The 19131-nt window shown below is 37.6% G+C and overlaps 1 protein-coding gene across 1 annotated transcript; it reads right to left on the bottom strand.

Annotated features, from left to right (window-relative positions):
- Positions 1 to 5550: 5550 nt before the first annotated feature.
- pik3r3b (phosphoinositide-3-kinase, regulatory subunit 3b (gamma)) lies at positions 5551 to 17753 on the bottom strand. The gene is made up of 4 exons (XM_043699151.1): positions 17555 to 17753; positions 17321 to 17395; positions 14887 to 15057; positions 5551 to 12152 (listed from the first exon to the last, which is right to left on the bottom strand). The coding sequence occupies exons 1-4, from the start codon at positions 17725 to 17727 to the stop codon at positions 11954 to 11956; spliced, it is 618 nt and encodes a 205-aa protein (XP_043555086.1). The 5' UTR covers positions 17728 to 17753; the 3' UTR covers positions 5551 to 11953.
- Between the last annotated feature and the right edge of the window lie 1378 nt (positions 17754 to 19131).

Genomic DNA, 19131 nt, shown 5'->3' on the forward strand with positions numbered 1-19131 from the left:
TGATCTGCTGCGCTTTTCCAGCAACACATTTTTCAGTTCTAATCTCCAGCATCTGCAGTCCTCACTTTCACCTAGCTGATTAGGGATAGTCAACATGGCTTTGCGCATGGGAAATCATGTCTCACAAACTTGAGTTTCTTGAAGTAGTAACAAAGAGGATTGATGAGGACAGAGCGGGAGATGTGATCTATATGGATTTCAGTAAGGCATTTGACAAGGTTCCCCATGGGACACTGGTTAGCAAGGTTAGATTTCATGGAATACAGGGAGAACAAGCCATTTGGATGCAGAACGAGGTCAGAGGTAGAAAGCAGAGGGTGGTGGTGGTGGAGGGTTGTTTTTCAGACTGAAGGCCTGTGACCAGTGGAGTGCCATAAGGATCAGTGCTGGACTACTTTTCGTCATTAATATAAATGATTTGGATGTGAGCATAAGAGATATAGTTAGTAAGTTTGCAGATGACACCAAAATTGGAGGTGTAGTGGACAGCTAAGAAGGTTAGCTCAGATTACAACAGGATCTTGAACAAATGGGCCAAAGGGCTGAGAAGTGGCAGATGGAGTTTAATTTAGAGAAATACGAGGTGCTGCATTTTGGGAAAGCAAATCTTAGCAGGACTTATACACTTAATGGCAAGGTCCTCGGGAGTGTTGCTGAACTAAGAGACTTTGGAGTGCAGGTGTTTAGTATGCTTTCCTTTATTGGTCAGAGTATTGAGTACAGGAGTTGGGAAGTCACGTTGCGGCTGTACAGGACATTGGTTAGGCCACTGCTGAAATACTGCGTGCATTTCTGGGTCTCCTTTCTTTCCTCCTGCACAACCAATGATCATCTTACATTTACAAATAAAACATTTTGCTTTCCCATTAAATCAATCCTATTTTTCATTAACAATAATTTTATGCACTAAATTCCCTTCAAGGATGGGAGGACAAATACATAATCTGCTCCCATCACTGTTTCTTAACAAAATTTGGATCAAATTTGAAGTGTTGCTGGGAACATAAAGATGCTGAAATATCATTTATTACCAATAAGCACATCAGATTTTTCAAACCTATGTTTACCTCAGCAACTCTCATTCAGCACATAAGCAGTAACTACATACACACCTTTGTTTCAGGTGTTGATGCTGAATGAAAGAAAATCCCATTAATGAGACAAATAAAGATTATTTGCTTTTTTTGTACATACCGAGGATTGTTGGTGACAAGAAAACTCAAGCAGTTATTCAGAAATCCCCTTCTTCAAACAAAAATATAGAAAAGTCGAACAATTTTATATTTTAATCTTTGATGGCACCATCACCACCAAGCTTCCCAACATACTGTTGGTCACCACTGACTAGAAACTTAACTGGAGCAGTCACATCAACACATGGATACAGAGCCTATAAGTTCTACAGCAAATAACTTGAACCTTGACAGCTGAAAACCTCTCTACTCCTCAAGTCAGGAATGTGGAAGAATGCCCATCACTCAATAGAGGGTGCAGTTGAAACACATTGGTTGAATACCATTCCAAAAAAAGGCTTTTGCCTTTGCAGCTCTCCTTCAATCCACCTGATTCAATACTGGCAAGTACAGCAAGTTATTTCAACATTACCTGCTCTGCAAAAAGTAACAGGGGGAGAACAGCAACACCAGGGACAATTGTAACAAAATTTCAGCCGCTGTCACTGGGACCACATGGAGATGCTGAAGAACTCCACCACATTATCATTGGGCAAATCAGTTTCCCAGTATCTAATGATGAGGTGATGGCTCAAGGCTGTAAGTCGTACAAAGGTTAAGTAATTTAAATATTAGGCTTCTTTTTCCACAAAATAATATATCTAGGGTTCAGGTTTTTCAACAAATGCTAATTTACAGTACCAGCTCAACTGGTTTCTGACTTAGAGAATATTGGCTCATAGAAGTCACAGTTCCAATTAATACAAAGTCATGGTCAACATTATGTCCTTTAAATGTTCCGTCATTTAGGGGAGTTTTCTGGATTGTTTTCCTTATTTCTTGTAGCTTTCTCAAATGGCTTTTCACCTGTTCCAGAAGTCTGCCTAGGAAGCAATAAACCTTTTGACTTTACTGCACTGCATAAGCTAAAGGCTGGATATATCAACTGGTCTTTTCCTCTCTTGCCATTTTCCCACCATCATACAGCTGAAATCCAGAAAAAGGTGACATTTCCAGCCATCATCTTCACTTGGTAATTACATACAACTGATGCAAGGTTAAACTAGATAGACATAAAACATGAAGGTTATAAGGGGAAAAAAAAGTGTTCTACTCAGTTTCACATATTGCAGCATGCATTTGACAGCACTGCACTCACCTTCACATTACTTAAGCTAACGCAACATCTGTCTTCACTGCAGAAAACTGTATTAAAAGATCTCTCTCATTTACATACAATCAAAACCAGAAATGTTTGAAAAACAGCCCTGCATTTGTGTAGCACTTGCCCTCGCTATTCTATGGCTCAAAGTGTCTTATAGCTACTTAAGTACTTTTGAAGTCTGGATCTACTAGACTTCGGATTTGAAAGGGGTTTCGATTGAAGCGCATAAAATTTTAAGAGGGCCAGTCAGACAGTACACAGGGAGGATGTTTTCCCTGGTTGGAGTCCAAACCAAGTGGTCAGACTCAGAATACAGGGTAAACTATTTAGGGCTAAAAGGAGGAAACATTTCTTCACTCAAAGAGGGGTGAACCTGTGGAATTTTCCACCACAGAAGGTTGTGGCAGTCAGGACACTGAATATATTCAAGAGATAAATTTCCAGCTTTTAAAGGCATTAAAGGTGTGTGGGGAGAATGCAATATTATCATGTTGAGAATGGGGATAGACTATCATTGCACTCATTAGCAGACCACGTTCAAAAGGCCGAATGGCCTAGTCCCACCCTAGTTTCTGTGAAGTGCTGTTGTGTCTGAATTGTGGTAATAAGAATACTAGAATGGTTACAGTACAGGAGACAGCCATTTGGCCTGTCAGTCTGTACTGGCCTACTAAAGGATCAATTCCCCTAGTGGCAGCCTCAATTTCAAGATAATGATCCAATCTTCACAAATCAAATCCTCACAATTTACAAAGTACCCTGATAATTGTGCAAGTAGTTTATGTAGGGATAAATATTGGACAGAACACCAGCAATATCACCTGTGCAACTCGAAACTCCTTTTTCAGAATAATAGTTATCATGTAATGTTTTACGCTTACCTGTGAGGATCTCAAATTTAAAGGTTTATCCAAAAGATTCACTGATAATGTAGCACTCCCTCAGAACAATCACTGGTGTGTTAGCATTTATTTCATTGTCCAGGATCACATGACTCACAGGTGGAAAACACCACTACAAGCACTTCCTTATACAAGGAAGCCAAAAATGCATTAGCAACATCACATTTACAACCTTTCCAAAAGTTGGCACTTCTAATTGAGTATCTCATCAAATTCCACAAGAAGTCATTTCTCAAATGCAACTAGAATGCCAGTGTGCTTCAGAATCCTAGAAATAATAAAAGGTACTCCATTTCCATGCTGAGTATTGAAAGAACAGTATTTCTCAGCTATAAGAATTAGAAAAAATGTGTGTCATTTAGCTGTGAAGTCAATTTGACAATTGTACAGCAGCACGTTTCAGTTATGACATTTCCATAATTTGACATAATTGGAAACAACTTGGATTTATATTACACTACAATGTGGACAAACATTTCAAAGCACAAAGGCTTAATCAAACAATATTGGATGCTGAAGCAAAATAAGAGACGTTAGATGGGCTTCACCAAAGAACTGAGTTTTAGACAGGGTCTGATAGGTGGATGATCATTAAAACCAGAGGATGAAAATGGAAGGTGCTGGAAATTGACTTATCGTTAACATGACTGACAGACTATCAGTGAAAAGGTGATGAGTATTGGGAGGAATGTAATATAGATTTTGAACACAACTTTTAATTAGTTCCAGTTTATGAAGGCAGAAGGGATGGGCAGAAAAACAAGAGGCTGGCAAGAGCAACATTGCATTTCAATCATATGCCAAGAGTGGAAAGAAGATTAAAAATTGATTCATTGACTTTCGACCCCCAGTTGCAAATGATGCATCTTTAATTTAATACATCTTCAGTTGTGAAGGGCAGTGTGGTTCAAATTCCATCTAAGTCACAAGTTTAAATGTTTAAATACATGCTGTACTTATAGACTTTACTTGCTGTGTAATACCATGATATAGAAGCAGAATTAAATCATTCGGTCAGTCAAAACTGCTCTGCCATTTTATCAATAGCTGATATACTTCTCAACTCCTGCCTTCTCCCCATAACCTTTGATTTCCTTACTAATCAAGTACCTACATCTCTGTCTCAAATACACTCAGTGACTTGGCCTCCATAGCCTTCTGTGGCAACCAGTTCCCCAGATTCACCACTGTGGTTGAAGAAATTCCTCCTCATCGCATTTCTAAAGAACCACACCTTCACTTTGCCTAGGTTCAGTAAAAGCTTGCATTCATGGATCACCCTCATTGTCAGTGCACTACTCAGCTCTTCTGGTGTCTGCTCCAATCATTCTTACAAAAAGCGTAGTATTACAATCTTCGTTGCTAACTGCATGATCGCATTTCATTGGTCACCTCTGCCCTTGGAAGGGTGAACTATCAACACCATAAAGTGTTCTCATGCTGTAAAGTATGCAAAGATCCAAAATATTACAACAACACATTAGAATTTATTCTGCACAGGAAAAACACTAATGTCCATGCAGATAAGTGATTTTTTTTGGCAACACAATCAGTCTCAGAAAGCAGACATCACCAGCTCTGAAAGCAAGTCTGTAAAAAACTTATGAAGTTTATGTTTTGCACAACTGCAAAACACAAATTACATACACAGTGTAATTCTATTCAGTTTTAGGCATTAGAAGCGTCAACCAGAACTTAAAACTTGGATAAAAATAGCAGCTTCAAAGCACAATTGGCAATCAAAGGATGCACAATTTCTTTTATTATTATTTATCATGCCTTTCATGATATTAGGTTGTTACACTAACACCAATAAGTACTTTTCAGTGCAGTCATCATTGTGATATAGGCTAAGTATCTCTCGTTACTGAGGTGTAGCTGCAAACCAGCAATAAATATCTTCCCAACTGAAGTTAACATAGCATCACACTGTTCCCTTGCATTCCCCATTGCATAATGGTACACATATAAACAGTTTGAAATAAAATTAATTCATGACTCTTAAATCTCTGAAAGCAACTAGAAAAATTGATTTGTGGTAACCATATCACAACTAATGTGACAGAGACAACTAATGTGAAACAAATTATAGAAACTGCAAATCATGTATCCAACAACAGAATGATGAATTGTATTGAATCAAACCCTTTAAACCAAAATATCTCAAGATTTTGCTTGATGCAGATTCTAAAAGGAGATCCTTATACATTTCCTTCCAATATCGAATAGGAATATTATCAGCTGTGCAAAAGGAGAAAGCAACAGGTGGCATCAGTTTTATTTTTGTTGAAAGTTAAACCCTTCACACTGATTCTGAACAAAATACATTTTTATTCTGCAAGATAGATGAATATGAAGTTATGGCAACTTGACAAAAAGGAAAAAAATCACAAAAGTTCTGAACACAGTAGCTGTTACTGTGTGGAGAGTGAAACACAGAATTAATGCTTATAATGCAGAAAATCCCATACATGCTGTGGCCAGTTACTGGTGTCACAAAAGACTCAGCTGCAGACTAGGAACAGAGATTGTACAACTGATACAACCTGGTGCAGTATACAGTTATCTGTAAAGTATAATATACCAGGACTGGGAGCAGATGCTACTCTATTGACTGCAAAGCACGATGTGACCTTTTCTTGTAAGCTACATAAGTTCATATTAAACTACACGATTTACAGACTGAACAAAGCTGAATTACACAGATACAACAGTCAACATACTTAAGTTACATGCTGGGTTTTTGTCTTTGAAAAGTGCATGAATTTTAAATTTTTTGTTTGAAAGAGAAGAGCAAAAGACAGGGCAAGCAAGACAGACATAGCAAGCAGGTTGTGGGGAAGGAGGGAAGAGGTGAGGGTTGTGGGAGATAGAGAGAGAGCCCCACAGAGTAAGAGGCAAGAGTGAGCTACAACATGAGGGATGACAGAGACAATGTGAGAGCTACAGAGCAAAACAGAAGGAAAAAGGGAGAATGTGCAGAAATGATTTTTGACCCCACTGTCCGGAACAAATCGTGTAAAACCTTCTGTCCTGCAGAGAACCAAATCCATCCAATTTATAATAAAAAATTAAAACAATCAAAGAATATAATCATTCAAATAAAGCAAGTATCATCAGGATAGAACTTCTCATTGTAAAAAAAAGCATTCATAAAAAGAACTTGAAAGCACACTTTGCACCCAGTTTTCTTAAAATAAGGAGGTGCAAATAGAATACTGACTAAAAGCATTTTAAAAAGTCTGGGACAGTAAGTTAACAATTGCAGATTGTGGTATTGGAACATTTGCGTTGCTCAATAATAATAATAAAGAATTTCTACTAAGGCTGGGAATTATTTGTCATCAGCTTATGGATAATGTGTTTTCTCCACAAATGCTAGAAAAACAAATGTACTACTAGTTACATAATGATTCAGCAAATTATGTAAACTTAAAAACAAATCTGGAACCAGGGCTCAGAGTATAACAACTGAAAGTGCAATTTTGGAATGGGACCTGAACGCTGAATTTAACAGTACCTTTACATTCAATACTGAATTATCAACCTTGAAAGGCTGGAGTGAATGAAATTCAGAGACACTATTCCAATTTAGAAAAACTTCAAATTTCAAATCAATTTGGGAAGCTTGATGTACTCACTGTGTCATCAGTGTGAAAGTGAAAAAACAGCTGCTGACCAGGTAGAATTTTTCATTTTCAATTAATTTACAAGATTGTTTAGTAGATTAGATATTACAGCATCACTTTTCTCAATTAGTTAAAGATTACGTACCGCCTCAAACTGATATCTTCCATGCCGTTTCAGATCCCTTACTTTATCAGGCCTTGCAATATGCTTTGTATTATACACATGAGCAACTGATTGAATGAGACAAACAAGCAATCTTGACAGGGGAATAATAGTCATACATGGCAATATTTTAAAAACTCCACCTGTGACATAGGTTTGCTTGTATTTTTTTTTACAATTATGCTTTAGTGCTCATCAAGAGGACAAATACTAACAGAGAATGAAGACCACTTCCCATTGCTGTTCCTGTCAGTGACAAGCAGTCCTAACTCAGATGTAAAAGGGCACCTGAAGAAGAGCTTCATTGTTCTGCCCTCATATTTGTCATCAACTTCCTACATTATGTTTGAAATTTTAATTTCCCAGTTACCACAACTATCTTCAAGACCCAAGCTAATAATCAATTTAGTGTCAGTTAACAGTCATTTTTATATTGTAGTCCTCTGATCTTCAAGTACTAATCATTAAACAACATTTTCCTGAGGGCCATTTACGCTCAGGAGAACGCTTATTGAACAATAACACCATTTCCAAACCAAGACTCCAAAAGGGGAAGTATGAAATATTGCTATATAACCTATTGCTCCCCTTAGTTTCTTCCCTTTTGGTTTTTAACTAAAGATGCATTGTATTATTCAGCATATGGTATTAGTTCTGAAAAATTCCCTTCAAAAAAAAACATTTTTTAAAACAAAGTTGAGAAGCCCAATCTGTGGATGAATGGACATGTTTTTTTTTTCGATCATATCTTCAAATACCACCACGAACTGAATATTTCCCAACAGTTCTGGAAAAACTAAACACAAGGCAATTTCAATTACACACAGGTATACAAATGTGTCAAGGAACTGAATGCACTTCATAAACCATGTCTGTTGCAGTGACAAATCTCCTTAATGTTTTAAGTAAAATAATAATTCAAAAGAAAGAGCCTGATATTACTTTACAGCTCTATTTTCACACTCAATCCCACTCAGATTAACACTGGAGAAATTTCATAACACTTGAATATGAATCCAAGCCAGAAATGAATCACTGGGATATTCCAGCTCTTTAAAAAAAGGTAATCAATTATAAACTTCATTTATAAATAGATTCAAGGATTCTCCAGGAAACCTGATGAACGTCTCCTGTCCGAAATGCGATTTTCCTGCTCTTTGGATGCTGCCTGACCTGCTGTGCTTTTCCAGCACCACTCTAATCTTGACTCTAATCTCCAGCATCTGCAGTCCTCACTTCCGCCTAGGAGATGGTGTGCTGACAAGTATCCGATTCCACACTCACTCCTTCTCCTGCCACTTCACCAACAGCTAAACTACAGCCACAAAATCGTTAAAGAAACTGACCTGCCCTTTCACTGAGAGGTTATGGGAGATAACGAGGAAAGGGCAGACAGGATTTTAAAAAGTATTCACCAACTCCAAAGATATAGATTGGACAGTCTGAGATACTTCGGCACTTCACCCAAGATTATAACAAACTTTAATTGCTGGCGACATGTACAAATTAAATTTAGTTAAATAATAAGAAAAAAATTGATCTGAAGCATCAGGCTTTAAATAATGACCATGAATCAATTGCCAATTGTTGGAAAAACGCATCTGTTTCACTAATGTCCTTTAGGGAAGGAAACTGCCTTCCTTACCTGCTCTGGCCAACATGCGACTCCAGACTCTCAGAAATGTGGCTGATTCTTAACTAACCCTCTGGGCAATTAGGAATAGGCAATAAATGCTGGCCTCGCCAGCGATGCCCTTATGAATAATTAAGAAAAAATCAATTCAACACATTACAATTTAACCCAATTAAACAGTATATAAAATTTGTGTATATACAGGTCAGCATGCAAAAGCTTATCACTTCACAAAAGAAGCCTATTAAATTGAATTTTTAAACTCAAAGCTATTCCCAACTCCAAAGCCCTCAGTTTCAAAATGTTCAACCTGGCACCTGGATTTCAATTGGACTGGAGTTTGGGCTTCTGACCACATGGTAAACTAAGTGACATCGTTTCTTTTAAGTCTTCCTGGTAAATATTAGCTGCAGGGCAGGACAGTGTGGAAAGTAACGCCAAAATTGTCAGACTCCAAGTACGGTTAATGAGAAGGATCATCTTTTCTTATTGACTTCACTTACTCCTCCCAGGCATCAAATGGAAGTGCTGCACTGCCATGAAGTGCTTCAAATATAGAAGACAGGCGATGCATTCAGGGATCAGCAGCTGTGTATTCCACAACAGAGCAGCATGACACTCACTAGTAAATATGGCAACAGGCTGTATTTTCTACTTGATAAAATTTAGAACCACAAACAGATTATAATTAATTCTTTTATCTGGCACAAGGTTGATTGGTAGTGGGATGCAGGGTTGACGGCTGAGAGGGGGCAGAGGGGAAAACTTAGAAAGAAGGGGCATAAAACTACAAGATGACATCCATAGCAATGCCAAGAAAAATCAATATTTCTACAACATTCCAAATACAGCTCATTTTGCACTCTGTCGGATGTTAAACATTTAATAAAAGTTTGACCTAATTACCCAGCCTTAGTATTTAAATAAAACAAGTCTCTTGGGGAATGATAAAGTACCTTTATAAAAAGAATTCTTAAATATTAGCAGAAACACTCAAAAGTTTCTCTGAATCCTTTCCAGTGCTTCCAATATTTGTACTTCAATCTTTTTCAGTATGCCTACCCACCCACCCCTCCCTCACCACCCACTTCCTGTGAACGCAGGAAACATACATTGTTCAACTCCATTCAGTAATTCTGGGTCTGATTCACTTCACCACTACAAAAAAAAACGTTCAACAACAAAATAGGATTGCTCAAATATGGAGAAGAGAGCTTTTAGTGAGTGGGCCACGGTTACAGCTGCACCATTCATAGCAGTGGAAAAGCACCAGCACCAATTTGTGCACAGTTAAGAATTAAAAAATGTTTCCATTTTCCTTGTGATCTCCATTTGAACAGGGACCCTCACAAAGCCCAACGGCAACATTTAATTCAACCCCAGCTGCCCTCACCTAGGGATGCATTTGTCTAGCTCAATGTTAGCATATATTACATCAGATGTCTGCAGTAATATTAAAACCGTGACATACTTCTAAAATTAATTGCATCTGGATGGCACGAAAAAAATCCTAACTTCTTACTATGTTCTGTAAATATCTAATTGCCTGGGCATTGAATTAGAAACACAGAACACATCCTGTTCACATGAAATGCATTTTTCCCAGAGCCCATTACTTTTTGCATACATTGAACAACAAAACGCCAGAGAAATTTGAGCAGTGGCAAATACTAGTAAAATGGACCAATGCTTCAAGGGAAGTGGGGAAAAAGTGAGAGGTACAGAGTGGACCATGCTTTGCTCATTAGAAGTCAGAACTATACGGTGCTGGGCTTTGTAGACTGTTGGCAGAAGAAAAGATAACAGTCACTTTGCACACTTACAAACATTATGGATGCTATTACTCCAGATCTGGAAATAAAACAAAAACCAAATTTAAGTGAGATTAGTACTGCAAAATTAGCTGCCATCTTTTTTTGTTTCTTCGATAAACATCTGTAAAATTTTTGAACTGCACAAAAAATGGCCAGTGCATCATGGGGCTCTTTTCCTGGATGAGCCGTGTTCTTAAGATATAACATACCAGAGAGCATGCTCAGTGGATTCTGAAAGAAGTTTCTTACTCTATTTTAAATTAAGCTGTTCACAGAAACTTCAACATCATTATCATAACATCCAAAATAAATCAGACGCACAATAAAAGTCACGTCGAATTGACTGGTTTTGAAAAATATGAAAGGTTAAATAAGTGGGTTTTTGTTTTCTACAGGAATAGGAATAGGTAGCACCCACCAACTCATCCTCTCTCATCCAATTCACTATCAGTCCTTTAGGCTAGAAGATCTTTCTTTGCCATCCAGAATAATGAAAATAAAACAAGATTCTGTTTCTTGCCCCCACACCCTAAATCCAAGTAGCTTTCATGTACTTGCCCATTACAACAATGTTTTGATGCTCACCTTCTGGGTTAAATATGAGTGGTCAGAGTAAAATTGCAAAATTTCAGTTCTATGTTAATAACATTATGCATTTATGTTTTTTTTAAAAGCACAAATTCTGGTGTAAATATGTGCAGCTGCAGACATCTGACTGAACATTTAAATGCTAAAACCAACATTAAAAGATGCCCTGGTCTTTTCATTTTAGTTTTGTGAAGAGCTCCAGAGTCACAGAAGCCATAAAATGTTCTTTATTTGTATTTCTTTTGTTTCAATTTGTACTCCAGTACATTGAAAACGACCCTTGTGCAACTTTTTGTTTTCAAATTTTGCCAGTTTTAAACTTTTTTTTGTCAGAAGCTCTCCTGAATGCCTTTGGTCTTCTTTCACACAGAGTTCAGTGTCCTCCGACAAGTGAAAGAAATCAGATAACATGGTCAAGTCTAGTTCAAGAAGAATACATTGACTAAACTAAAAACGCAAAGAGGACTTCTCCGTACATGGGTGCTCTTGTCAGAGTTGCACTAGATGTTGTAGAGATCTGAAGTTAAGACTAAGAGTTCTCAATGGCTGTTCCATGAAAAAGAGCGTCTGAAAGTTGGAGATTTTTAAACTCTCATGATAAGTAGCCTAGAGCCATCAGCACCAGACTGTTTGGACTTAAGTTTCAGTTCCACACGAATGACACCAAAACAAAAACCAAAGAAAAAGATACATTTCCAGTTTCTTTGTGTTTCTCTGTGACTGAAATAAAAGCAAAAAACAAAGTCACAGTTGGAGTTTAGGTAGCACCAGGTCACCTGAACTCTTGAGTACGCCCCTGTCCTGTTCATATTCTGTACTCACTGTGCAAAAGCAGCCAAGTACAATGCCCTCAGTGTTCTGTAATCTGTCATTGCCAATTTAAAAATTCATCTGCGCAGAGAGGGCAGCTGGCTGTAGACGGGGAAAGCCAGTCTCACATTCAGAGAGTCATTGTGCTGGACCAGTGAAGTTTGTTGGTAATGCAGCACCAGGTCTTTAAGAGTGCTGTACAAGTTGTATGGTTCGGCAAATCCATAACCCCTTGGTGTGCTGTAAATGACGCAGTGCTTCACTTCTCCATCAGCGCTGCAGGAGACAAAGCAAAAAATTATTAGCAGGAGACAAATCCTATGATGGCACATCTTAAGCAAACAGCTTGTTTCATTGATTCAGGGCCAAAGTCAGTCAACACAATGGTTGTTAAAATTTGTAGCTGTAGATTTAACAAGTCAGAGTCGTAGAGATTTACAGCACAGTAATAGACCCTTCGGTCCAACTCATCCATGCCGAAACAGATATCCTAACCTAATCTAGCCCCATTTGCCAGCACTTGGTCCATATCCCTCTAAACCCTTCCTATTGATATACCCATCCAGTTGCCTATCAAATGTTGTAATTGTACCAGCCTCCACCAATTCCTCTGACAGCTCATTCCATACACACACCACCCTGAGTGTGAAAACATTGCCCCTCAGGTCTCTTTTATATTTTTCCCCTCTCACCCTAAACCTATGCCCTCCAGTTCTGGACTCCCCCACCCTAGGGAAAAGACCTTGTCTATTTACCCTCTCCATGCCCCTCATGATTTTATAAATCTCTATAAGGTCACCCCTCAGCCTCCGATGCTCCAGGGAAAACAGCCCCAGCCTATTCAGCCTCTGCATATAGCTCAAATCCTCCAACCTTGGCAACATCCTTGTAAATCTTTTCTGAACCCTTTCAAGTTTCACAATATCCTTGCGATAGGAGGGAGACCAGAATTGAACACAATATTCCAAAAGTAAATTTAGTAACCAGATATCTTAAATATTATAAATATTTATCTAATTACCTGGAGGTAATCCGGTGATACAGAAACCAGTCTTTATTTTTGTACATTTATCATTGCCTACTACATTAATAAGATTATCCCTCACCCTTGTAGCAAACAGCATTCCTATGGAAACTATTTTTTCAGAAAGTAACCCTACCCCTTAACTTGAAAATGCCCAGTGCAGAGTGAGGAAAATTTACACCTACTAAACTGTTCTCTTCTAATTCCTTTCCAAGCCAGCATTAAGATCAGAAGGCATCTATAACAACTCATGCAGAAACTATTAAGTTTAAATGTGACCACTTCAGGTTGCACGTAAATTCTAGTTCTGTGCAGAACTTGTAAAAAACAGGGACAAAGTCACTTTTCGATTCCGTTCCTCAGACTTGAAATATTTAGATGATACCCTTTCTCACTTCTAATAAATCCAGATTTACAGATCAAATGTTTGATAATTTAGAATTATTCTTATTGTCAAATTCTGAATAACAAACAGTAAAGGGACCAATATTGCACAAAAAAATAATCACATTTCTATTTTGAAATGGTACTTGTAACTTCCCATGACCATGTTTAGCCTTGATTTCCTTGCAATTGCTTCCAAACTCTAATTTAAACACCTGATTTTTATTTTATTACCATCCAGAGGTTTCCCTCCAAACTGTTTAGAAAAGTAATTTTTTAAAAAAGTAGTTCATATAGATCCAATCAAAATGTACTATTTGTAAGGAAACTAACATTTTCATCAAGAATTGTCTGTACTTTTAATATTTAGTAAAGTTGACTTTAATGATTTAAACAATCTAGATAAGATTTACCAGCTGTTTTCCATTATATCTTCATGTGGTGGCTTATTTTGGATAGCCTCTGAATGAAGAAAAAAATCTCCCATAAGGTTATGCCCATTTGGAGATTGGCAACTATAAATGGAAGTGCATCCATGCAGCTGGTCAAAGTGCCACCAAGGTCTCTTTTCCCTGAAGAAAGACTGCTTTTATTCTTTGAGGCAGTCAGATTTTGGATTTTTACTGTACTTTATTGTGAATGCAGCAGAAAGGCATTCTTTTTCAACACAATCACCCCTTCTGAAGCATATCGAACTGCTCAGTCTGTCCCACAGAGTACTGGTCACATGCCAGGCCTTGTAGACAAAGAAACTTCAATGTAAGCCTTGGTACCAGTTCTGAAGTGCGAGCTTCCTATAGGATGAAGCGTGCCCTAGGTCTGCCCCCAAGCTATGGAAAGTGGATGAATGAAAATAAAGTTAGAAAAATGCCTAGCTAAAGGAGAAAGTATAATCTAGGGATAATGCAGAATGAAAAATCACATTAATGCATCTACAATATTTTTAAGGCATCTGTCATGCACAAGCTTTCTATATATCTCACCTAGAAAAGACAATATGCTAATTATAGGATCTGACTCGAGTGAGTTCCCTTATGTCGTTTAACTAATGCTCCTTTCACTTTTGTTTCAAACATCAGCTCATACCTTGTTTTGCGATAACTCCTCCCAATACTGTCTGCCAAACTGAATAGCTTATTCAGATCTCATCGTGCATTCTTTTCATTGACTGAGAAACCTGCTCCCTCCATTCATCCAACAGCTTACATCCAATCTCTGCACTACAATGTCTTGCTTTTCTTTTACTCTAGCCAAATGATAGGGGAGTAAATCAATGTAAGGTACCACGATTATTGGCAAGGAATGGAGAGAAAAGGGCAAACAAAAAGGACACAAAAAGAATGAGATATCGTGAGAAGTATTCAAATATGACTTACATTGCAGCTATTGCAAGTGAAATCTGCATTATTTCCAGAATTTACATTTACAAATGACTAATGACACATGGCACTGGTTCCTGACAAATTCCTTCAAAAAACTTCCTTCAAGCAAAATTACAAACTGAATACATGGCTGGAAAGAAACTGACTCAACATGGCATCAACAATGGAATTTTCTAAAGTCATAATTAAGCCTCCAATAAAATAAAAGCATGATACTTACACCACAGAACAGGCATAGCAGCCCTTTTTACTACTTTCCCTGATAAGGAAGGCACCATCTGACTTTCCTCGCAGTAAATCTTCAGCTTGTGTTCGATTAATAGCTCCTACAAACCAGGTCTTTTCATCATAGTGAGGAAGGTTTTCATCTTCTTCAGTGATAAAATATGTGCTGAGATGAAAATGTTTGTAATGAGTTATTCTACTGAGCCTTCAACAGCATTCTCAAAAGGAGTGATATTACGAATTGTTGCTACCTTGTTTCAGAATTCCAACTCTACGATGAATTCATTTATATTGAACTGTGAGACCAATGTTACAGCTGTGAATGTGTACCAATCATTTGTTACACGACGACTGATTCCATCCCTCTCCCTGAAATCAGTCTGTTTGGACAATCTTAGCATTAGGTTGGATGTTGAGATGAGCTTCTGACCTCATTCATCAATAAGGCTGTCTACCTCCACATCTCAACCAACGCTAGACTTCCTGATGATGGGTTTATGCCTGAAACGTCAATTCTCCTGCTCCTCAGATGCTGCCTGATCTGCTGTGCTTTTCCAGCACCACATTCTTGACTCGGATCTTCAGCATCTGCAGTCCTCACTTTCTCCAACAGTAGTCTTCCCTTATCTCAGCATATTTGTTTTGAAATGCTCATTGTATCTTCACTACTTCTAAATTTTCACTATTTCAATGCATTCCTGGCTGGTCTCACATTGAGGCCATCCAGAACTCTGCTGTCCTTGTGTTAACTTGCAGGACTCATTCCCCTGACACTCCTGTGCTCAATGACAGTGCCTATATTGGCTTCTAGTCAAGTAACATCTTCATTTTAAAATGCCCATGCTCGTTTTCAAATGCTTCCTTGGCCTCCCCGTCTTTGTTATCTCCTCCAGTGCCCCAACTCTCCAAAACATCTGAACTCTTCTAATTCTGGTCTCTTGGGCTTCCCCAATTTCAATGCTCCACCACTGGTGACATGCCTTCAGTTGCCCAGGCTCTGAGCCTCTCTCCAACCTCTCTAGCTCACTTTCCTCCATTAAGACTCTCATCAAAATCCACCTCTTTCACCTAGCTTCTAGTATCAGACCTAATATCTTCTTAGTCCCTTAACAGTCCTATGAATCATCTTGGGGATCTTCATTACCCTAAGGCTGGTACATAAATACATGTTGCAGTAAAAGAGATAACATATAAAATTCAAAAACATATGTTAAGTAAAATTGTTGCAAATAGGGTCAAATATCCCTTGTTTTTACTACCAGTTAGTTTAGTATAATGAACTGAATCTGGCTACCTGCAAAATTGAATTAAAATCCATGGAAACAGAAGAGCCTGTTTATCAGGCCTACGTTTGGTTCTAACACTAAGAAACTGATGAATTTAAAAGATACTGGGTTCTCAGTGCTTTATATCACTATGGGTCTGTCTAATTATGGACATTCCCATTAAATTCTATGTAAGGGTTCATCCCACAGCACCAGTTCTGCTTACCAAAGTGGCCCACTAGGCACTCGCATTTCACGCCAGCGAGTTGGGCTTCCTACCCATCAAAATTGGACACTGTCAACAATTACATAACTGGTGGTATGCTATTAGGTACCATAAGCATATTCAATGCATGTTTTTTGATAGGATTTGTAAATGTGATCTCAAGAAAGTTCACCAACTCTTTGAACTCATGTTTGGACTCTGGAAAACTGGATATGAGCTCAGATTTATTGCAGTCTCCAATAGGAGTTTTTTTAGAAAAAAATGTCTGATACTTCACAAAATAGAATACCAAGGTAAAAACAGAAATCTGAAATTGCTGGAACAAGAGGTTACACTATGATATTCTGATGAAGTATCTCTAATAAAACATTATCTTTTCTGTTGATACCGATACATTAAATTTATCACCTGTTTCAATTACTCATTCACATTCATAGTCTGATTAAAATATAACACAATATTGAAAGTGATCCTACGTTAAGATAACACGATTCAACTTACATTCCTTATAAGACAGAATTTATTTTCAAGGAAATAAAACCTTTAACTTTAGATAAAATGTGTTATTCTCGTTTTGATAACTAACAATATGAACAATGAGGGATGGGTTGAGATAAAGCTCTATTCCTTCATCGTATTCAACACAATGGATAGCTCCAAGAGTAAGTTCATTATATAGCTGAACAATAATGTATTATTCTAGCTCAATTTTTATTTTAAGAAAAAGTCTCTTTGTGGTAACATTTTTCCAAGCTACACAGAGGGTGGCCCATTTTTACACAGATTCTCTACCTTTTTTGAATTTGAGCATACTTATTGACAGCAAGCTTTCATAGAAAACCTTCTTAAGGATCGTATAACTATATTCCTAGTTTAGTTCCAGGTAAGAGGAAAAATAACTAATATTTTTCAGTAGAGTCATTGACAATTATACTCACTCATCTGCATTTTCATTTTTGATTCCAAGCCAATCATTTATTCGCTTTTGACGCACTCCTTTGTGATTGAGCCATCTGCAAGACGGAGGTAGTGGTGGTGAGGGCAGGGGAGTACAGAGAAAAATGAAAGACAGAAAATCATAAATTTTCATCTGTTTAAATTGCCAATATTCGACCATATTTTGCCACTCAGATAATTAAATCCAACATCATTTATTTTCCATTTCTACTTACACCAAGTACTGATCCCTGATTTTACGTAGTTGAATTAGGTCAGGCTTAATGCTGTTCATTTTCTTGTCAATTTCCCGGTTATCTGACGCTTGTTTCTTCAGATCCTGTTCCAGGCGTATCTTGCTGTCATGGATCTCTCCAAGACGAGACTTCAGTTTTTCATAGTTCATCATTATTCTATCACATAATAAAATGATTTTTCAATTACTGGTAAGAAATGCAAATCACTCCATCTGCCAACAACTCAATTAAACAAAACCGATCAATATATTGATTTTAGTACATTTTAACAGAGAAAATTCTTATAATGATGCAATAAGTCAAAAGCCTATTCTTTCCCATAAACACATGATTGTTACAAAAATTGCAGAGACATTACGTTTGGCATATTGTTAATGCTGAAGAAGATATGACAATGTATAAGATATGGACAAACTGACAGAAGGAGGTGTAAATAGCAAATTAATATCAATACAACTGTTAGGCAATACTTTTTGACAGCAAGCTTTCATAGAAAACCTTCTTAAGGATCATATAACTATATTCCTAGTTTAGTTCCAGGTAAGAGGAAAAGTAACTATGCCTATATTTTGGAAAATTACAGTAAAATAGGACAGGAGGAAAAGAGTGACATAGTCTTAATGTCACTGGCAATGCAGAGATTCAAGCAAGGTTGAGAGGATGAGTTCAAATCCCACCACAGTAACTCATGGAATTTCAACTCAACTAATATATCTGAAATGTAAAGCTAGTCTCAGTAAGATTGATGATAAAACTAAAATAATGCAAAAACTCATCTGGTTCATTAATATGCGTTTGGGGTAGAAATCTGCCATCCTTACCCAGTCTAGGCTTCACATGACTTCAGACCCACAGCAATAAGGTTGACTCTCAACCATCTTCTGAAATGGTTTCACAACCCACCAATTAAAAAAAAAACTAGGAATGGGCAACAAATGCTGGCTGACGCTCACATTGCAGGAAAGAACAGAAATGGATTAATGGTTCAACAAAAATCAATAAAATTAAGAAAGCCATTAAAAATGCAAATGAGATACTGGAATTCATTTCTAGAGGTATAGAATTAAAATTTGGAAGGGTACATTAAACCTGTAGAATGCTAGATGTACATTTAAATTGCTGAGCACAGGAACCTCCATGTAAAAAAAAAGATATCAAAGTACTGGAGAAAGTGCAAAATAAAGTGATAATGATGATACCAAAACGGAGAGGATCAAACAGTGGGGGCCTTTTCGAGAGAAAAGAGAAGACAGAGGGGTGACATCAAGGAGCTCACTATCACACGGAGTAAATTGAGGAAAATAGTAGGTGTGCATTTAGGGAAGAGTGAATTAAGCGAGAGGCAAAATGTAATAGAAGGTAGACTGATAGGGTGAAATAAGGTGGCAAGAGGCAAGTCTGCAGCACACACAATGGTCCAGGCCAGTTGGACCAAATGACTTATTTTGATGGAAGTTTCAAATGAAGTTTCTGATTAGGAGTAATTTCCTGTATTAGAATCGAGAGAGGACGGCTTCTTTCATTCACCAAGCAACTCCATATATTTAAGATTTGAA

This window comes from Chiloscyllium plagiosum, chromosome 11 (assembly GCF_004010195.1).
Source record: "Chiloscyllium plagiosum isolate BGI_BamShark_2017 chromosome 11, ASM401019v2, whole genome shotgun sequence".
In the NCBI taxonomy this organism is placed as follows: Eukaryota; Metazoa; Chordata; class Chondrichthyes; order Orectolobiformes; family Hemiscylliidae; genus Chiloscyllium; species Chiloscyllium plagiosum.